The sequence below is a fragment of the Cupressus sempervirens genome, chromosome 2, assembly GCF_028749045.1.
Source record: "Cupressus sempervirens isolate cs-2001-9-10 chromosome 2, ASM2874904v1, whole genome shotgun sequence".
Classification (NCBI taxonomy): domain Eukaryota; kingdom Viridiplantae; phylum Streptophyta; class Pinopsida; order Cupressales; family Cupressaceae; genus Cupressus; species Cupressus sempervirens.
In genome coordinates, this window is record NC_143119.1 from 75,489,202 (window position 1) to 75,511,832 (window position 22,631).

General features: G+C 35.2%; 1 protein-coding gene across 1 annotated transcript; it reads left to right on the top strand.

The window, feature by feature from the left end:
- Positions 1–12,051: 12,051 nt before the first annotated feature.
- On the top strand, positions 12,052–13,927 carry LOC149571114 (disease resistance protein ADR2-like). Its single transcript, XM_089808516.1, has 3 exons — positions 12,052–12,413; positions 12,521–12,673; positions 12,802–13,927. Exons 1-3 carry the CDS (start codon positions 12,401–12,403, stop codon positions 13,407–13,409), a joined length of 774 nt encoding a protein of 257 aa, XP_089664642.1. The 5' UTR covers positions 12,052–12,400; the 3' UTR covers positions 13,410–13,927.
- The last annotated feature ends 8,704 nt before the right edge of the window (positions 13,928–22,631 follow it).

A 22,631-nucleotide genomic window follows, 5' to 3' on the forward strand; every position in this document is an offset into this window, starting at 1 on the left:
ACTAGGATGGGAGTAGAGAGAACGCTTGGTTGCGAACTTGCATTCCATAGTATGCCTTGTCAGTATGAGAGGATACTAGTGGCCGCACAAGGATCAGTAGGGACCCTGGAGTCCTAAGCTAACTGCCAGGGTAACTTCTACATGACATGAGCGATGACACTTTCCCGCTTGCATAGTAGGTTTCCTACATGTCATTGTGTGCCTTTGGTATTAGATGTCGGTTTTGTGATTGGAACCTTTGAGTTAGTATACTTTTATGATTCTTGGACTTAGAGAATATTTTTATTTTGTGGTTTTTTCACCTATTTGGGACTTGAGATTATCTCCTCAGCATGGTGAGAGTGGACCACTTAGGTTCCATGCGATCGGGTGGTAGTGTTTTCCACTCTTATCATTTGAGATCCGTTTGAGGCACTGTGGCTAATGTATTCTTTATGATGGTGGATATGTATCCTTTCATTGCTGATTTGCATATGTTAGATGATGTTATCTTATGCTTATATTTGCATGTTAGATTACTTTCTGTATATGATGTAGTATGTATAGGTGTGACATTCCTACTATGTTAATACCGATGATCTCTTTGGTAGTTTGGAATGTTACACACGGAGGGATGGCTAGGACCTACGATGGTCTAATGATGCTATTTACAGTTGGGAGGAACCGTGCACTTAGTTTATTATGTTGATCTTTTATGATGGATTTCTATATCTTCTATGATGTTGTATCATGTGTGACATGTGATTATCTTTACTTTGTTGTATCATGGATTAGAACAAGATGATATACCTTATTTCACATATGTATATATATTCTTTTAAGCCTTTCATACCCTATGACATGTACAGTGGATGATTGAGCATTCAGATATGTAATGTATAAACATTGGGCTTATCATTATTATTTCATGTGGTTGTTGTATTAGATGGATTCAATAATGTTAGCTGATTTAGATGTAATTCAATGTTAAGGGATCCTTAAGGAATGTAACCTATTATGTTTACTTCTAGATGGACATTGCTATTGCTTTCGTATTTATGTATAAGTTGTAATTGGATTAGTTGTAAATGATATTACTTTCATGTATTAAAAAAAAAAAATTTAAATGCTACCAAACTTAGTCAAATTTTAGGTTAATTCTTTGGATCCCTTGGTGGGGCATTACACCACTAGTTTTTCTATGTGAAAAAACATTGACTACTTACACAAAGATTTCAAATATATATTTGTACATAAAGATTATTATATAATGCAACAATTATTAATCAAATCCCCCTAATACATATTAATCATATATCTTTTAATTAATATTTTTAAATATGAGTATGTGCAAGATCATGGTGGGTCAAACTATACCTTTAAGTTGCAGTGTAAAATCAACAAATCACATTTATGTCAACTTGACATGCAATTTTGAACTTGTTATGAAATTTATATTAAAAAGTTGTAAGAATAGAATTTGGAGGAAATTGAACGTATTTTATAAACTACTAGCTCTCATCTGAAAGTAATTTAATTTTATCAACCAAAAAATTATATTTCAATATAGTGTTACGAAAATGTCAGGACAAAAATAAGTAGTTGTATGTCTCACCACCTTAATCATAATCAAATAATATTTCTTTTTAATAAGATTCTAGATATCAAAAGTAGACTCATGCCCTGATGTAACACATATTCTTCAATATTTTTATTCCAAGGAAGTAATTAATTATAAATTTTCTTCTATAATGTTATCAAAAAACAAAATGCTTGTTTCTAACCACCTTAACTAATTCAAAACATTACCTATTTTAATTTTCTATTTTTTTAATTGTATTAGGAAAAACATAGAATGTGACACATCTTTTGGATTTCAAAAATGTTTCACGGCTTGAAATTCATGGCTATTTTTCAATTAGTGTGTAAATCAACATCTTATATGTATCTTCATTTAAAAATAAGTATTAAATACTTATTGAACTCATATCTTCAAAACAATTATATTGTCATAAAGATGAGAATAACTTCTACAAAGCCTTCTCATTTCTTTGAATTTTGTCAGATTAGAAGTCATCAAATACCTTATTGAAGTCTGGAACACCCCTAAGTGCTATAAATTTACATTTTTTGAGTTGACCAAGGAGGCTTGGTGATAACCAAGCCTAATTGAATACCTGATATATTGGGTATCTGATATATCAAGTATTTGAAATATTTGATCCTTGATAGTTGGCCACCAAACAATTCAAAACAATCACATGAAAGATAGAGAGTGTGGATTTAAAGTTAAAGGAGGTCTAGATTGTCTCCTCCATGATCCATGTGATATACAAATTACAATGTCTTTTTAATTGTTATATATGAGTTCCTAATCAAATAATGATATGTAGTCTTTTTAATTACAAATTTTTGTATTTAATATTTATAGTTTATAAAAAATTTCTTTTATTAAGTATAAGCAAGCCAAAAAAAATAGAGTATCATCATAGAGAGAAGTTCACTAAGACTGACATCATAAACCAAGTATGAGCATAAAGTTAAAGATATGGACTAGTTCAAATCTATCTCATCATAACATTTGGTCAACAACAAAAAGGAGAACCATATGCAAATAAAAAGATTCTAGAGACTGTCATTCCTCTATCCAAGCAGTCCAAGTAGAGACTCGCTCATCCCATTTGAAGTGCATATTCCCTTCTTTGATGATGTTGACGGGGTTATTGAGTATGGTTGTGGGGGGATGTCAAGAGGTCTTGGCACAAGACTGATGGTGATGATTGACTTCCTTTCAACCCTGATTTCGAATGCACAATTAAGAATGATCAAAGATTTCTCTGCTTTGTTGTTTAGAATCATCATGTTCAATAGTTCACCTGTAGTAGTGGATTTTTGCCTCCTACCACTATTTTCTATAAAGATTTGCATTGGTTCTAAGTGTAGGGAGTGTCCATTGATTCATCCTTCTCTTGATGTTTAGGAACATGTGGAGTGCCTCATACCCTATTGATTAGAGGGAAACCCTTGATATGTTAACTAGGGAAACACTTGATCAGAGGGAAAACCTTGGTGGGAATGATGCCCACAAGATGATGTAATAATATAAATATCCTTTGTTAGAGGATGGACCTTGTTAGGTGTCTATTACAACATTTAGTACATAGAGTCCCTGTTAGGAGACTTTGAATCCCTATTAGGAGTTGTAGTACAATGTATGCAAGAAGAGCCCACTGCCCAAACATGCAATTTCAACTACAAGAAGAGCTCACTGCTCAAACATGCAATTCATTGTTATGTTCCTCTTTCCTTTGTTCTATCAACAAAACTAAATATTGTCAAACCTTGTAGACCAGGTCACGAATCTTTGATCCAGATATCAAACCTTAGATCACACAATAAGACCTCGACAATGAAATTTCCTTCACTTTTGCTCTACTTTGCTCAACTTCACATTCTGCTCTTGTGCTACTTACAAATTACTTCTTCATGTCATATACATCTCTCATGATAAAGGAAAATTCCCTTCCTTTATACCAAGTCCATAAAACAATTCCTTGAGCTGGTTGTTAGACCTTCTCAATTAATCATTAAAGGACCACATTAGAACATGTTACACTTAGTGATAACATTAATCTTCTATCTTACAAATTAAATAACTTTATGTACATGTAATATTATGATGAGAAAACTTAGCCACGTCATCATCAACATGTCTTCTTCACATCCTCAACCTCGATTCTTAGAATAACAAATCTGCTAAGAGATATGACAAGTTTACCAAAACATACCTCTCTAAACTTTATCTCAAAATAGACATCACCAAAACTTACATAACTTCTTCCAGAATTAACATTTCTTCATTCGACATTAACTGCATATACTAGATACTCAAAAGTATCTCCCATGACTTCAGATAGTGAGAATACTCAACTAGTCATCTGTACCAACTTGATCTTTCTATTGTTCTTCTGTTAGATACCACAGAAAACTATTATGTTGACATCAATGACAAACTCAGTCATGAATGTAACATATTATCATAGTAACATATCTACAATACTCCCTCATAGGAATATCATCAGCATTCATGCTTCCAACACATATATGTATAGGTCTAAATTAGCCATATAAAAGTAATTTCATAATTATAATTAAATCAAGCACAACATACTTTCACTACCTTTAAAGTGATCCACTCAATTATCCTCAATAGGTCAAACCATAATCCTTCTTAATATTATGTTCACTCACTTAATTATAATTATTTTCCTTGGTCTTGTTTTGCTTCTATTTATAGGAGGTAAATAAATAAATTATTTATTTATATTATTAATATCTTACTCTTATGTAAAGAATATCACTATTTCTAATATTTGTTCAATTATAGTAGAAACTTATAAAATAATATAATATTTTAATATCCTTAATATTCACTTTATTCATAATCGCATTAAGTATTTATTTGTATTAATTCATCAAAATTATATTTATAATATAATATTAAAATAGCTTACCTTAGTAGGTGAGTCCATGTTATACCCATGACCTACTGTACTTACCTTTTTACTCATTCCAATGCTTCGGTGACCTATCTTGGTGGTGTAAATATGTCCGTGTAAGCTTTGAATTTGATTATCGTAATGGTCATTTTTGCACATTTGAACCATATATGACAGGTATAGATTGATAGATTATTTTTTTCTCAAATCGTAAATATGACACTCAATTTTACTAATAAATCATCAAATTTTATTATAAAGAAGTACAATATATTATTTAATAATGAAAATATATATATATATATATATATAGGATATATATTTTATTTGATATTATAAATGCTTTTTACTTTTATATATTTTTAATATTATTTATAACATTTAGAATATTTTTAAGATAGAATAAAGCCTATTATGAACTTAGAAACTTGCTTAATGAATTGAATACTTTGTATAATAAAACTTATGATTTTTAGAAATCCATTCTAAATTTGTGACTTTTATAAATATTACAAAAATCTATTATTTTAAATTCGTAGTAATTTAATCTCTTTAAAATATTTATTATATATTGTTGAATTTTAGAATATTTTTAATGTATTTAAATTATTTGTAAATTAAAATATGAATTTGACAATCAATTTTTTTCATAAAATGTATAATGAAAGGTATTTAAATGACCAAACTATCACAAAATAAATTATATGACAGGTAAGGGTGACCGTCAAATTCTAGGCCTGTGTTCATGTAGATGGAGAGTAATTCATATGCAATCTCCTATTAACGTTGGCAGTACATTCAAGTTGTTTTTCCTTAGTTTTTGTTAGGAATAAGGTGTCTCAACCTTTTATAATTCCTATTCTTATTATTTGTTTTGTAAAATGTATTTCTTGCAAATAATGTTGATGTGTCGACATCTTGAATTGTGTGTAAGGAGATCATGACTAAAACAGTTATGATGGATTCCTATGACATGTAAGAGCTATGTTAGGAAGATTCAATGACAGGTGAAGACATGTGGCAACTAAGATATTTGAGTACTATACGCTCTACCCCAATAGTGGGGTTCGGGGCACCGGCTCGAAAAAATTTTGGGTTCCTATTTTCTCGGAGAATGGTAAAACCCTAATACGGTTTACCTTTTGGGAGTAGCCCTAAAGTGAAGCGCATGTTATAAGCATTTTTAGGGTTGCGAAGAGATGCGATGCAAAAAAGTAGCTACTGGAGTCTTTTGTTGTTGATGTTGAACTTGCATTGCAAGTGTATTGTAACCTCATGTTGAAGATAATACATTGTGCAAGTTCTGAAGGGGTGGGGTTGTTTTACCGAAAGTTTTTTCCCCACCGGCAAATCCTTGTGTTATGTGTTCTTTTCTCTGTCTATTTTCTGTATGCATGGTTAGCTGCAATATTGTTGTTTACATGATATTGAATCTGTAAGTGTAGAAGATTTTAATAGGATTTGCATCATACTTTCCTTATGAGATTAGTGTAGGAAGCTGTTTCCGCACTTGAGTTTCCTTACAAGTGGTATCAGAGCTTGATCAACTTTTGATCCTAGTTGTTGAGTAGGGTTTTTTGAGCTAATCTCAAGTTGAGTGGGAGTCTTGTGCAGAGCATCCTGAATCTTATTTGCAAATTGAGATGGATAGTTCATCATATGGAAGAATGGAGGTGGAGAAATTTAATGGCACTAATTTCGAGTTGTGGAAACTCAAGATGGAAGACATGTTGGAAGATCGTGACCTATGGAAAGTGACTACAAGCGCTACAAGACCAGAAACTATAGCTCAAGCAGATTGGGATATCAAAGACCATAAAGCTAAGGGTCTCATAAGACTCTGTTTAACCGATGCAGTCCTTCTGAATGTTCTAGATGAGAAAACCGCATATAGTTTGTGGGAGAGACTTGGGGCCATGTATCAGGCCAAATCTTTGGTGAACAAGTTGTTCCTAAGGAAGAAGTTGTATTCTCTGCGAATGGAGGAAGGTGGATCCTTAATGAATCATTTAAATGCATTTAATCTGTTGGCTGCACAGTTGACATCAGTTGGTGTCAAGTTAGAGGAGGAGGATCATTGCTACACACTTTTGTGTTCTTTACCGGATTCATGGGACCATCTTGTGATGGCTCTCGGAAGCACATTAGTCACTTTCAAAATGGATGATGTGGTGTCTTTGATGCTATTAGAGGAGATGCAGAGAAAGGCTTCTGTTTTAGAAAAAGAAGCCCTTGCCGTTCATGGGAGATCCACGAAAAGAGGAAAGAAAAATGACAATAAGTCTGACAATAAGGGTAGATCCAAATCCCATGGGAAGTCAAAGACTTCCAATAAGTCCAAGGCAAAATGTTGGAACTGTGATAAGATTGGGCACTTCTGTAAAGACTGTAAAGAGCCTAAGAAGAAGAAGAAAGCCTCAGATTCTGGTTCTGAAAATTTTCAAGAAGATGGCGATGCATTCATCGTAGCTTTGGCAACCCATGCATCTGATGATGTGTGGTTGGTTGACTCGGGTGCATCTTTTCACATGACCTCTCATCGAAACTGGTTCTCAAAATATGAAGAGTTCGATGGTGGAAAGGTGTACTTGGGTGATGATTCTCACCTAAAGATAGTTGGACGCGGAAGGGTCACTATCAAATTTCCTGATGGACGAGTAAAGGGAATCAATGGAGTTATGCACATTCCAGGTTTGGCACGAAACCTATTATCTGTAAGTATGTTGAATGATGTAGGTGTGCAAGTTGTTTTTTCTAAAGATGGATGTAAGATGATGAGAGGAGCTATGGTGCTTGCTAAGGGTACTAGGAGAGGTACTTTGTTTCAGCTTGATGCACACATTTCTTAGTGTAATAGTTCTTTTGTTTCAAAGAAGAGAGTAGTTATCACTTCATCCCCACCATCTGAACGAGCAGTAAAGAAGACTGTGGTTAGTGGTTCTGATGGTAGTACAACAAGTGTACCTAAGGGTGCAAACACTTTGGAAGGAAAGCTTCCTGTAGAAAAGACAATGTTGTGGCATTTGAGATTTGGTCACATTGGTGAGAAGGGTCTCAGAACCCTAAAAAATAAAAATCTCATTGAGGGGTTAAACGATTGCAATCTCGAGTTTGACTTCTATGAACACTGTGTATATGGTAAACAAAATCGTGTTCAGTTTTACTCTAGTTCTCACAAATCTTCTGATGTTTTGGATCTTATTCATTCTAATGTATTTGGTCCTGTAAAAGTTCCTTCAATCTCCAAGTCTGTATTTTTTGTATCTTTCATAGATGATTACAGTAGAAGGACATGGATTTATTTCCTTAAAAGTAAGACACAAGTCTTTGGTCGATTCAAGGAATTTAAAGCCCTTGTAGAGAATCAGACTAGTAAGAAGATTAAGTGTGTGAGAACTGAGAATGGTGGTGAGTTTTGCTCAGCAGAGTTTGAATAGTTCTGTAAAGAACAAGGTATCGAGAGGCATAAGACAACTCTGTATACCTCACAGCAAAATGGAGTTGCAGAGAGAATGAAGAGGGCACTGATGGAGAAGGCTAGGAGTATGCTTAGTGGAGCTGGTTTAGAACAAAGGTTTTGGGCTAAAGCTGTGGCCACTGCTTGCTATCTAGTTAACAGATCTCCTACATCAGCCCTTGTTGGTAAGACACCCATGAAGGTGTGGTCTGGTAAGAAGCCTTCAATTATACATCTTCGTGTTTTTGGTTGTGAAGCTTATGCACATGTTTCAATGGAGAAAAGATCTAAGTTGGAAAACAAAGCTATTAAATGTATTTTCATTGGGTACAGTGCTGGTGTGAAAGGATACGAGCTTTGGGATCCTGTGACTAGTAAGGTTTTGTATAGTAGAAATGTTATATTTAGAGAGCTAACATCTTCTCCTATTGTGCTACAACCAGATGAAAAAGAAAAGGAAAAAGATGTTGTTCAGTTGCCTCCTACCCCTGAGAAGACTGAACAAAGAGACCATGTTGGGTCTGATGATGAGGAGAGCTCTTGCAGCTCTGATAGTTCAGAAGAAGAGGAAGAACAACCTCAACCTCAGCCCTTGAGGAGAACCACGAGAGAAAGAAAACAACCAGAAAGGTTTGGTTATTCTATGTTAGATTCCAGTTGTGTTTTTGCTTTGATTACTAACACTGATGATCCTAGATCTGTGAAAGAGGCTTTGGGCATGGAAGATGTAGGTTCCTGGATTTGAGATGGCTTCATTAGAGAAAAACAAAACATGGAACCTTGTACCTTTTCCTAAAGAGAGAAAATCTGTTGGTTGTAAATGGGTGTTCAAGAAAAAAATTTGTGCAGATGGCAGTGTTGAAAGGTACAAAGCTAGATTGGTTGCAAAGGGGTATTCATAGGTAGAGGGAATAGATTATGGTGAAATATTCTCTCCTATTGCAAAGTTGACATCCATTAGATTTTTTTTATCTCTTGCTGCATCATATGATTTAGAGATAGAACAGATGGATGTGAAGACAACTTTCCTTCATGATGATTTGGAGGAAGAGATTTATATGTCACAGCCTGAGCACTACATTGTTAAAGGTAAAGAATCCTTAGTTTGCAGATTAAAGAAATCTCTATATGGTTTGAAGCAATCTCCTAGGATGTGGTACATTAAGTTTGATGCCTTTGTGTTGTCAATTGGATTTGTAAGATCGAAATCAGATCATTGTATTTATTTCAGAATTGAAAATGATCGCCTTCTTATTGTTGCATTATATGTTGATGATATGTTGCTGTTTGGGAAGGGTAAGGGTATGATTTCTGATTTTAAATCTCAGTTGTCAGCACAGTTTGAGATGAAAGATCTTGGGGCAGCTAGGTACATCTTGGGTATGGAAATTAGTAGAGATAGGTCTAACAGAAAACTTTGTTTGAGTCAGAGTAAGTATGCAAAGTCTGTGTTGGACAAGTTCAGCATGGCAGATTGTAGACGACTATGTGTTCCTATTCCTGTGGAAACAAAGTTATCTGTAGATAATTGTCCAAAATCTCCTAGTGAGGTGGAGGACATGAGTAGAGTACCTTATGCTAGTGCAGTTGGTAGTCTTATGTATGCTATGATCTGTACTAGACCAGACATTGCCCAAGCAGTGGGAGTCCTGAGTCGATTTATGGCTAATCCTAGACGAATACATTGGGATGCAATTAAGCGAGTATTCAGATATTTGAGGGGTACATCAAATTACTCCATATGTTATCATGGTAACTCTTCTGGATCTCAGCATTCAGTTTGTATTCATGGGTTTGTGGATTCAGATTGGGCAGGTGATATTGACCGCAGGAGATCCACCAGTGCTTATGTGTTCACTATGTTTGGTGGTGCCATCAGTTGGATGAGCAAGCGACAACCTATGGTTGCTTTGTCCACTACAGAAGCTGAGTACATGGCTGCTACTCATGCTTGTAAGGAAGCCATTTGGCTTAAGAGATTGTGTTCTGATGTTGGTGTTGATGCAGAAAAGATTACTATTTGGTGTGACAGTCAGAGTGCTATTTGCCTTACGAAGAATCCAACTTTCCATGCCAGAACGAAGCACATTGATGTACAGTATCACTTTGTGAGAGATATGGTGGAAGATGGAAAGGTAAATTTGGAAAAGGTAGATACTGTGAAGAATGTTGCAGATGCATTAACGAAACCAGTGGACACTGAGAAGTTCAGATGGTGTTCGGAGTCTATGGGCCTTTCGGCCTATAGTAGTTAGTTCCTGTTATGTTCATGTTGCTCTTACAAGGTGTTCGACAAGTGGGAGAATGTTAGGAATAAGGTCTCTCAACCTTGTATAATTCCTATTCTTATTATTTGTTTTGTAAAATGTATTTCTTGCAAATAATGTTGATGTGTCAACATCTTGAATTGTGTGTAAGGAGATCATGAGTAAAACGGTTATGACGGATTCCTATGACACGTAAGAGCTATGTTAGGAAGATTCAGTGACAGGTGAAGACATGTGGCAACTAAGATATTTGAGTACTGTCAAAAAAAATTTTGGGGTTCCTATTTTCTCGGAGAATGGTAAAACCCTAATACGGTTTACCTTTTGGGAGTAGCCCTAAAGTGAAGCGCATGTTATAAGCCTTTTTAGGGTTGCAAAGAAATGCGATGCGAAAAGGTGTATTGTTGGTACTACGAATAGCTACTGGAGTCTTATGTTGTTGATGTTGAACTTGCATTACAAGTGTATTGTAACCTCGTGTTGAAGATAATACATTGTGCAGGTTCTAAAGAGGTGGGGTTGTTTTACCAAAAGGTTTTTCCCCACCGAAAAATCCTTGTGTTATGTGTTCTTTTCTCTGTCTATTTTCTATATGCATGGTTGGTTGCAATATTGTTGTTTACATGATATTGAATCTGTAAGTGTAGAGGATTTTAATAGGATTTGCATCATACTTTCCTTATGAGATTAGTGTAGGAAGCTGTTTTCGCACCTGGGTTTCCTTGCAGTTTCCAGGTACACTTGTGCTTGAAGTGATCTAACAAATATGTGAAGCGCGTTGCATCCCACTATTGGCACCAAAACTCATCCACATAGGATCGAGCCAAAAACTATCATAAGCATGCAATATAAACTGTCTATAAAAGCACCAACCAATACACAAACTAACAATATGCAATAACTAATAAGTCATATTTTTGGTCCCACATCAAACGATACATCGAAAGATTGAAACAAAGATTAATGACAAAACCATTGAATATCATCAACCTCATGATTTATTTTAAAATAAATAAATGAAAATGTATATGTAAATTTTCTAGTAAAAAAGAATTTTAAATTTTAAATTTTAAAGCTCTCACATTGGAAGATTTAGATTCTCATGGACAACTATAAACAACCGCGAAATAGGGGAGAGGACCCAATACTTGAACGCGTTCCAATAGTTGTGAATGGAGTTGTTCACCTAATACTTACACTTACTGACTTAATGTCCAATTTTTTGACAACATTGTACTAATACTTGTGACTTTAAAGTTGTTAGTACAATGTTAACTACCCAAAATTGAATAAAATGTACCCTTAGTTATAAAAATTAACCAATGATGTGATGCCACATCAGCTGTTCAACTATGGGTACCCTTTATGCACGACCATTGGTTTTTTTTTGGACAATTTGGCAAAAAGCACACTGATGGGGCATCATAATGGGTGATGTGGACTTGAAACCTTAGTTATAAGTAGACGACTCGCCAAGTAAACTGGTGTAAAAAACTGGGATCGATTTGAAATTTTTACGTAAGGTTTTGATAAACGCAAAGTTAGTGTGTTCAAGTACTGGGTCGTCTCCCCTAAAAGAGTTTAGCATGAAAGAAATAGAAAGTTCGAGCAAAGAAGAGACAGGAAAGAAGATTCGATCAAAAAGAAAAGAAAAGCAGGTGCGCAGTTCAGTGCATGACGTAATGGTTTGCTCTCTTTATAGAATAAAGAGAATAACTAATGATGCCCATCAACGTCTAATGTGATTTAATTATTCTGAATGTCTGTGGCTTTTTAAAAAGGTATTCCATGCCTGGCCATCCACAAATGCTTTTCTTCTTCTACACAACGGTGAGAGAGCGAGAGACTCTACAATGAACATGAAAAATTGATTCCCATCTCTTTCTTTTTTACGGTGCCCATTTTCAGAATGTATTCCCATTTTCTTCTTCTTTTTGACTCTACGCCCATTTTCCAAATCTTTCTATTTTTACTCTACCCATTTTGATCAATCTAGTCTTAATCTCAAGAAACAAACTCCTCTGTAGACATTCTGAGCAATCTAGTCTTTAGTCTTGTCCTTTTTCTCGTTAACCTCAGCAAGACAGAAATGGGTAATGCTTGCTGCTGTTCTCCATGCTCTGCTAATTCTCAACAAGACTGTGCAGCTCATGTTCAGTCACAGTGGCTGGCAATAGCTCTCTCACAAATGGAATCCCATGCGCTCTCCAAGTAAATCCATCTGCTTTAATCTTGATTTTTCTGTTTCATGTGATATTTCTACTTCCAACTCTTGTAAGATACTTATAAATCTTTACTCCCTTTTGATGGGTGAGTAGATTTGTTGCTGCTCCGGCTGCTGCTGGTGAACTGCGGAAATTACTCACAACTCTCATTGGAGGCGATGATTATTGTTCTGAATAGGAGTTCAGAAGTTTTGGATAGGCTTCCAGTTGTCTCACCTCCCTCCCAAGGAAGATCTCCTCAAGCAGGTACGTTTGCTCTATTTATTTATCTGTTTATTCGATTTATATTGTCATTGGGTAATTTTCTCTTAATTTATAAAAGAGAAAGAGGTATATAGTAGGCTGTTGAAAAATTTATATTGATTTTTTGACAGTTGGTGTTGAGAAAGCCATTGATATTGTAACAAAGCTTTTAGATGTAAAAGTCCCATCAGTTAAAGTGGTGGTTATTTACAGACAAGGAGGGATTGGAAAGACAACTCTGGCCACTGCAGTTTTCAACAAACTCGACATCAAAAACTACAAATATTGTAAAGTCGACATGCAGCAGAACTGTTCAGAGGCCGATCTTAAATTCTTACAAGAACAAATTTTAAGAGATGTTTATGATCGCAATATTCAGTTGAGAAGCTTGAGCGAAGGTCAGGAACAGTTGGCCAAGGATTTTAAAGAGCTCTCCTCTCAACCGATCTTTGTTTTTATTGACAACGCACTGAAACAAAGTGACGTTGAAAAGCTTCTGCCTGTAGCTGACCTGGCGTCCCTTCCACCACAGAGCAGGATTCTTTTAACAACTAGGAACCTGAATGAGACTCAAACAATTGTCCAGGCGAGAATTGAACGCCCTTCTTATAAGGTAACATGTCTTTCAGAAGAAGAGGCGCAGAAACTCTGGTGTATGTCTGCTTTAGGCAGCGAGCAAGCAAGCTTTAGTGATCCCACCATAGATATGATGGTCTCCTCCGAATTCCACTTGTTCTGAAATTTGCTGTGGATGTTAGAGCTTGCAGAGAAGCAGTGGATGATTTGAGTGAGCGTATGGTGGGCTTTGTCTATAATCGCTTGAGACCCTCGTCTAAGGTCGAGGCATTAAACATTCTGCACAAGATAAAGAAAAGAACTTAGGGGATCTCTCTTTCTCGAACGTTCCAGCTAGAAGCAAGTCATCAACTTAATGAAGAGATGTTTAAGAGTTCCGAACTTGGTGGAAACAGAAATAGTAAACGGAGAATGCAAAGTAGCTTTTTAAAATCTAAGGTTGCTCCGCCTGGTGAACATCAATAATTACACATTGGTGCAGGATGTCAGTAAATATTCCAGATTAGCGGTATTAACCTTGAGATTCGAAGTTGGCAAGGCAAAATTTACAAACACTGTCTAAATGTTTTTTTTTTTCTCAAAACAAAGTATTCCTCAAGGGTCCGTTTGGTTTGTGGAATTTAAAAAATCCAGATTTCTACAAACCTTGGTTTAGCCAAATCAAGGTTTTGCATATCTTCATTCCAATTTTTGAGATTTTACTAAAACTGTTTGTTTCACTCGGAAGATGTGTGTGAAGTCCGTAAGCTTGGAGTTGAATGCAAATTTCAAAAAGTAGTCCAATCTATTAGTTTTACACTCCTTAAAAAGCAAAACTAGGTTTTGATTTTCAATTCCTGCCTGCTTGTAGGAATTTGGAAAACCTGGTTTTGAGGCAAAATTGGAAGTCGCGTATGCTAATTCCATTTTGCAAATTTTGAAACAAACGCACAAATTTTCAAGTCCAATTTTTGAAAAAGCCAATTCCTATCATCTTCCACGAACCAAACGGACCCTAGAGGGCCCATTTGGCAACGGGAATAGAAGCGGAATAGGCATATGTAAATTCTTAAAATTTTGAATTCTTCATTTGGATACACCAAATCAGAATTGGAATATGAAGTAAAATAGGAATGCGTATTCCAATTTTAGCTCAAAAATGAGGTTTTGCAATTCCACCAAAATAGGTGTTATTGGAATACGTATTCCTATTCTAGTTTTATTTATTTGAAAACATAAATTTTGGGGTCTACAAATTCCCCATCAAATTTTGGTTGAACCAAACTGAGAACAAGAATAGGTAGCCCCATTTTCTATTCCAGAATAAGTAGGCCAAAATAGTTATTCGTATTCCCGCAGCCAAACAGGCCCTAATTTATTTTATATTGTTTCCCATTGCTAATTCGAAACAATGAAATTATTTTTGTAGTTCCAGGGTTTCATCCCATCTTCGGTCCAATATATGTTAACTCATTAATGCCATAATTGACGATAGATTACATATGAATCTACAATGACGAATGTTATAATTTTAACATAATTAGTTAATTCTTTTGCACTAATCCAAGATTTTTCAACAAATCTATTTTACTTTTCTTTGATATTAAATTTTAAACTAAATAAATAATTAATATTATTTTATAATTAATTTTATATTATAATTAATTCTAAACTAGTTTATCACAAGTACACGACAACACTTGTTTATCTATCTTTATAGTGGTAAACTAGTTGTGCCATGGGGCCCATTGTTTTCAAATCTGGACAACTTCTAATATCTACCTATGGTCTTACAAGAAATTATTTTCTTATTAATCTTAACACTGCTTTGTGTGTCTTTTGAAATGATTTAATTTAAGAATTAATACCATTTTTACCTTTTTTTTCCTTCATTGGTATACTTCATCCTTTTTCTACATGAGTTTTTATTTTATAATAATAATAAATATTAATAGAATATTGAAAAGAAAATAAGACTACAAAATCATGAATAATATAAAACTTAAAATAAATTACTATTGTTAAAATAATTACAAATAAATTAATGTCAAAACTAAATTCAATAATTTAAAATAAATTTAAATATTAGTCCAATTTATTTAAACTTGATCTCATTAAAATATTTTTTATTGATAACTATATAAAAAAGTAAATTAAATTAAAAACGACCTCACCAAGTCCAACATATATTTGTTTGCATTCCTTGGAACGAGATTAGTTGTTTGAAATCATCTTTCAGCATACATAGTTCAAGGTTTTGGAAAGGAGGGCTAAGAATAATTGCAGGTGCACAAGCATCTCTCTTCAAAATGATACATGTCATATTGGATTTTCTTACTCTATTTATGGCCTTGTAAAAAGCCAGATAGAAAACTCCACTAGACCAATAACAATACTATAGATTAATACTACCAGATCTTAATCATCAAGCTTACTGCTTCCTTAATGGGGAACATAAATTTCTCAAAAATGTGCTGGCACTCAACATTGGTAGGTGGCAGTGTATTTAGAAGGTTGGGGAGTATGAATTTGAGAAGACAATAGAAATCTATAAATTAATATTTTTTAGAAAAAACAAAAAAAACATTTGGAGAGGGTTTGCAAATTTTTCCTTATGATCGTAGAATATCTCAAACCTAAACATGAATGGACATAGTTATCCTCTCAACAAATTACACCTTTGACTTTTTTTGAAAATTATAAAAAAATACAATGAATTTTTATGAAAATTTTAGTATGTATTCATGTTGATTTCAATGGTTAAAAGCAAAAAACAACACCAAATCTGAATAAAAACACTATGTTTTAGCATATATGAAGGATTTTTTTTTTCATATTTTCACTTTCATATGTACTTTGTCAAGAGAATAGCCTAGACCGATAATCTCTAGAATATTTATTGAAATTCTACACAAATGTGTTATCTTCCCTATCCCGCCTTGTCTGTATATAACCAACACTTGAATTGGATGAATTTGCATATGTAATGTGTTGCTTCTTTTTTCTTTTCTTTAGAAAAAAGGGGGGGTAAAAATTTATTCAATCAAATCCAAAATACAGAGCAAAGGCCAAAGGCCCACAACAACACTACCTATTCCTATCTTCCAACAACAGCTGCTCAACGATCCCATAATACTCAGAAGGTAACTCATCCCTTCCACTAATATCCCAACTATCCATGTTCTCTGAAGCCCACTTTGTCAAACAATCAGCCACTCTATTCCATAATCTAGGGATATGACAAAAGGAGACAGAGTCCAAGGAACTAAAAAGACTTAGAGTTTGTCTGACTAAAAAGGTTAATTGCCAACTAACATCCTCCAAACTTTGGTTATTTGGCATATCCACAACAATCTGAGAATTAGACTCATAGATGATCCTCTTCTAGCCTAAAGAGCATCCTCTCTCAAAAACAATCTTTATAATAGCAAGGACCTCCATCGGATTATTAGAGTGTTGACCTTTGTTAATAAAGAAGAGAAAAAACTGCACCACCATCATTACCTCTACCTATACCCCCAATATCAACATGTCCAGGGTTCCAACGAGAAGAACGGTTCATATTAATTTTCAAGATCCCAGCCGAGGGAGGAGTCCACCTCCCATCCTAAAAAACCCATTTCTTGACATGGTGATGTCATTTTCCAAGAGTACATCCCCATCTACTATCACCCAGATTCAAATTCTACACAATAGCATGATCACAAAGATCAATACATTTAGACATATCACACTTTGCAAAAAAAATCTCCTAGAGCCTACTAAGAATCATCTTCCATAATTGAAAACTTCCTAATTTGGAGTCACAAAAAAATTTGTGGTTCCTCTCCAACCAAAAGTTCCAAAGAATGAAAATTGGCCCAACCATCCAGGCTACCTACAAGAAAGAAGTCTTTGCTGGCAGTCTGTCCAAACTTTCCCAAAAATCAATTAGAGAGGTAGCATGAATACAACCATGATACCAAGCCTCCCACCATCTATGCCATATCTCACTCAAAAAAGGGAAAAGAAAAAACAAGTGAGAGGTACATTCCTCATTGTTTGAACAAAGAAAACAAACAGAAGGTCCCTAAAAACATCATTTGTGAAGATTCTCCCAAGTGAGGCATTTCTTCTGAGCCAACAACCATAAGAAAAAATTACATTTGGGCCAAGAAAATTTATTCCAAACCTTCTTCCACCAGTGCACCTCAGCTGGACCATGTAAGTTCCTATCAAGTATAGCATAACCTTGAGCCACGGTAAATTTACGTTTTGGGCTAGGACTCCAACCTAAAGCGTCCCTCATTTTAAGGGAGTTGCAAAACCTACTCTCCAAAGCTTTGGTAAGAACAACATGATCCTCATCAAAGCCACCCATGGGCCACTCCAGAGGGTCCTTCCAGCAAGTCACCTCCACCTGACCCATACGCTTGACAGTCTTAAAATGCTCCACCTTAAACCATCTAGAATTAGTAAAAATATGATAAAGAGGCTGAAGCTAGGGGAAGCTAGAAAGAATGGGGGTAAAAGCACAAACCTGTGTCACCCTTTTATAAAGGAAAAGGATAACAAAAGTATAATTGTTCACCTTCAATAACATATAACTAGTATTTTTATTTAGAATTTGAAAATGAAGTAATCTAATAAAATGTGTAGAAATGGATGAAGTTTAGGATTAAAATTTTTAATAATTATTTAGAATAAGAATTGATATATTTTCATAATTTTTATAGATAATTTTTTATTTGCTGAAAAATGTTGAAAATTAGGGGTCTAGTTCCCACCACTAAACTATATGGAAATAAAATTATTTAACTTTGATCTCAGACTATGTTATAGATAACATATATAGCTAGAACAATCAAAAATAAAAATTGGCTATAGACCTATATTTTCTCTTTTATAATGATTCAAATTTGAACTCACCTAAAATCGATAGTTTTCATCTCCCACCACATTTTTCAAAACAAATCTATTCTAACCAGAAGAAAAATCATACATTCTGGAAGAACGCTCTCTCCTCTAGAATGTCATATAATTTTTAATTTTTTTAATATCATTTAATATTTTCTCCTTCTCAAAATAACATCTTTTCTAGTGTTAAAATATGTGCTTGTAGAATTTTTTAATTAAAATATATTGTATCCAATTATAACACTATAAAATCTATATGAGAATATTCTTGACATTGAGCTCTATAAAATGATGTTTATGTGTTATTGAAAAAATATCATAAAAAATAGTAAGAGTTATTGAAATGTACTTTTTTTGAAATAATTTTATTTCTTTAGTAATTGGATACAAACTAGTATAAAACATGCATTTAATAGACATTTCCAATTGGAAAAGCGTGAGACCATATATAACTTAGCTAGAATAAAATTTATCTAGATCATAGGTTTAAACAATATTGATTTCTAGATAGAAATAGTTAAATTTAGTCATTTTGAATAGTCAACCTAAAAGGTGACACAGCTTTGTACTTTTACCTATGGGAGGGTGGTCATCCCAAGAGTCTTGCCAAAATAGAGCATATGAGCCTCTATTATAGACCTGGAAGAACCCCTCCTTAATAAGTTAAGCTCCTTTATTAAGAGTATCCAAAATACAAGAACGTTTATGCACTAAAGCAAGTCATGGCACATCAAGGCAATCAGCACCAGGAAAATACTTGTGGGCAAGAATCTTGGCCCAATCTTGATCCTGATTGTTGCACCACCACCAATACATTTGGGCAACCAAAGTCATGAAAACAAGATACATTGATCTAAGACCAAGGCCCCCGGCATGCTTTGGCCTACACACAGACTCCCACTTGATTAGGCTCTACTTCGAGGATAAAAGGTTGCCAAACTAAAGGAATTGGTGAGGTAAAGCATCAAAATCCCTCACAAAGTTTGACGGGGGGACCTGAACACAGCACCTATAAATGAGGAGAGACTGCACCACAGTCTTTAGGAGAACCACTCTTTTAGCAGAAGATAACCATATGAAAGTCCAGTGACTAACCTTACTCCAAAATTTATCCAAAATCCCCTACCAGTATTCTCTATGCTGAGATCCCAAGGCCAAAGGAACACCAAGGTACATCAAAGGAAGGGAACCAATTTGAAATCTAAAAATCCCAGCAATCCTACTCTAAATAAGTTGAGGAGTATTAAAGAAATAAATAGAAGACTTATCATCATTAATACTCTAACCTGAGGCTTTCAAATAGATATTCAAAGTTCTCCTGAAATTCACTGCCTCACTGACTCTAGCCATGCCAAACAACTCAATGTCATTTACAAATTGAAGATGAAAGTAGGAAGGAAGATTATTTTACCTAAGATTTTATAAATCTACCAAGACCCTCTGCCATGATAATGAATAAATAGGGAGATAAAGGGTAGCCTTGCCGAAGTCCCTGAGAAGCACAAAACAATTCTAAAGGTTCCCCATTAATGAGAATTGAGGAGGATGAGGTTTGACATAGTACAAGGTAGGGGAGTCCCCAAAGGAGATGTCCTAGCCCTCAACTATATAACCATGTAGTGGAAACACAACAACAAGAAGCAACAATGCAAGATATGATACCAAATCACGATAATAATATATTCATAAAATATAACTGATTATGTGAAATGTGTCGGGTTGTAAGGCCTTCCCGATTATGGCCACATACAAAGAAAGTAATAGTTGTGCAAGATCCCTCAAGATACAAACCCAAGCACTAGCTAGTCCAGATCTACACTTTGGTAGAAACCTCCAAGGAAGATCGCAACTTGAGCTCACAAGCCCACCAAGCATTCTCCTTGTTTTCCAAGCTGTAACTACTAGCCCTTCTCAAAATTCACTCTCCCAAGCTCCTCCTTTTCACCACAATGGATGATTAATTCCTAAGGACTCCCCCCACAACCCCTTCTTATACCAATCTAAGCCACAAGTCAGCTGCCTAGAACACAAATTAAATACAAATACATAAATTAAATGCCACAAGTCGGCCTCCTACAGCAATTAAATTCCCAAAATTGATGTCTTAGTAAAATTGTAATATCTCCTAGCTTTGAATGATGTAGAACTTGAGCTTTGAACTGTAAGTAGAAATATAGGCCCTCTTCAATCTTTAAAATTTTCATCCTTTAACTCATTGTGTAAAATTAGTTATATAGCCTGAAATAGACACAAAATTCCCAGACCATGTCGAGCAACCAAGGACCATGTCGTGCTCCATAGACCATGCCAAGCAACCAAAGACCATGCCAAGTTTCTAAACCATGCCGAACTCCATAGACCATGCCAAGCTCCCTAGACCATGCCGAGCTCCATAGACCATGTCAAGCTCCCAATGTATGTCGAGCACCAGTATTCACCAAGCTTCATAACCCTTAAGTAAAATCCCTCTCAAACATGCAAGATTGCAAGCAAACCGAAGATGCTCCTGCATAGGAGCATCAAACACCCCAAGTTCAAAAAGATATTCTAGTAACTGGAAGAATATCTTTTGGGATTCAACACATAAATCCCAAACTAGTTCTTAACATACAGATCCTCTGAGTCTTCAACTTGTACACTCTTTCCCTTGTTTTTCTTCTTCACATCGACCACAGGTGTTCCATAGGTCTAATTTCCATGTTGATCTCCAACTTTCTCAGAATTTACCAACTCAACTCGGCCGCCAATACTCAGGTTGCTCCTACCAAGCTATTCATTCTGCAAAGGAATCAGGGAAAACTTCCTACCACCTTTCTCAATTGTAAACACATTCCTAGCACAATCATGCATAGCCCTACAATCATACTGTCAAGGTCTACCAAGCAACACATGACAACTATTCATATCCACAATATCACACAATACTTGATCCTTATACTACCCAATCTGGAAATCAGCAAGGCATTGCTCCCTCACTTCCAAAGCATGCTCACCTTATAACCAGCCAATCCTATAAGGATAAGGATGTCTCATTCTCTTCAAACCAAGTTTTTGAACCACCTCTTCAGCAACAAGGTTATCAGTACAACCACCTCCACAATCACTTTGCAGACTTTACCACCAGCCTTACAATGAGTTTTGAACAAAATAATCCTCTAACAAGAATCCAATGTCCTCTCACCAACCAATACTCGTTGAGCCAACAAACTCTGTCCTTGTTCAAGTTGACTCTCCTAGACTTCAACCTCATTCACAACAGTAGTTGTCTTACCAATTGGGCATTCAAAAGATCTATGCCCCTCTTGACTACACTTGAAAAAATTACCTCTGAACCCACCTCCACCTATACTTCTCCTCGGTTCCACAAGTTTTGGTTCACCTTCTTCTTTTGGTTTAGCTTGTGTTGAACTATCCTACTTATCCTTCCCTCAAGAACTACCTTGATTCTTCCTCTTTAGTTTCTCCTCTACTCTCAAAGCATACTGACAAGTATCCTCAACAGAAGAAATATTTAGCATACCAAACTCATCCTGAATATTGAATCTTAAACCATTAATATATCGTGCTACCTTCTCTTTTGACAATTTCTCGATGCCCAAACCAAATAGTCAACTTGTAGGATTCTTTTGTATAATCTTTCATAGTCATATCCTTCTACTTCAGATTTTGCAACCTCTTAAATAGTTCAAGTTCATAATCAGCAGGAATGAACATAGCCTTCAACTTAGTCACCATCAATTTCCATCTAGTTATCTTCATTTCACCTTCCTCTTCTCTGTCTCTTTGTAGTTCTTTCCACCAAAGAGTAGCATGTCCCTTCAGCTTAGTCTATGCAGGATCCTTAATATCCTCAAGCTCAAAGTAGTCTTCTAATTCACTAATCAAATCAATCAAGTCTTCAAGATTCAAAGTGCCTAAAAAATTAGAAACCTTCATCTTATGCTTTAGCTTCAACTAAGATCCAGGTCAAGCAAACTGACCAGCCCTAATTCCAATAAGTCTCTCCACATGATTAGATCTATCCTCACCACCAGATCCAGTAACTTCAAAGTCTTTAGAAACTTCCTCATAACTATCTTTAGTACCCACATTCCTAGGTACACCACCTAAAGCACTCACAATTTCAACAATCATGTAACTCTTCATTGATGTTATCTCTGCTCTAACATTCTCAAACTCAGATCTAATATATTCTTTAACCTTCTCTGAAATATGTTCTTCTACAGCATCAGTAAGATCAGCAATTTCCCTAGGGTCCAATCTTTTGGGAGGCATCTTCCAAAATTTTAGCAAACCCTAAGCAACAAATCCATGAACAGAATATACCTCTTCAACCCAAGTCCTAGTGCAAACTACCTCAACTTCGATGATCTGTCCACACACTCAGGAACAACCTTCACTCTAATACCACCTAATGTAGTGCAAGGTAGGGGAGTCCCCAAAGGATATTTTCTAGCACTAAACTATATAACCATGTAGTGGAAACATAACAAAAAGAAGAAACAATGCA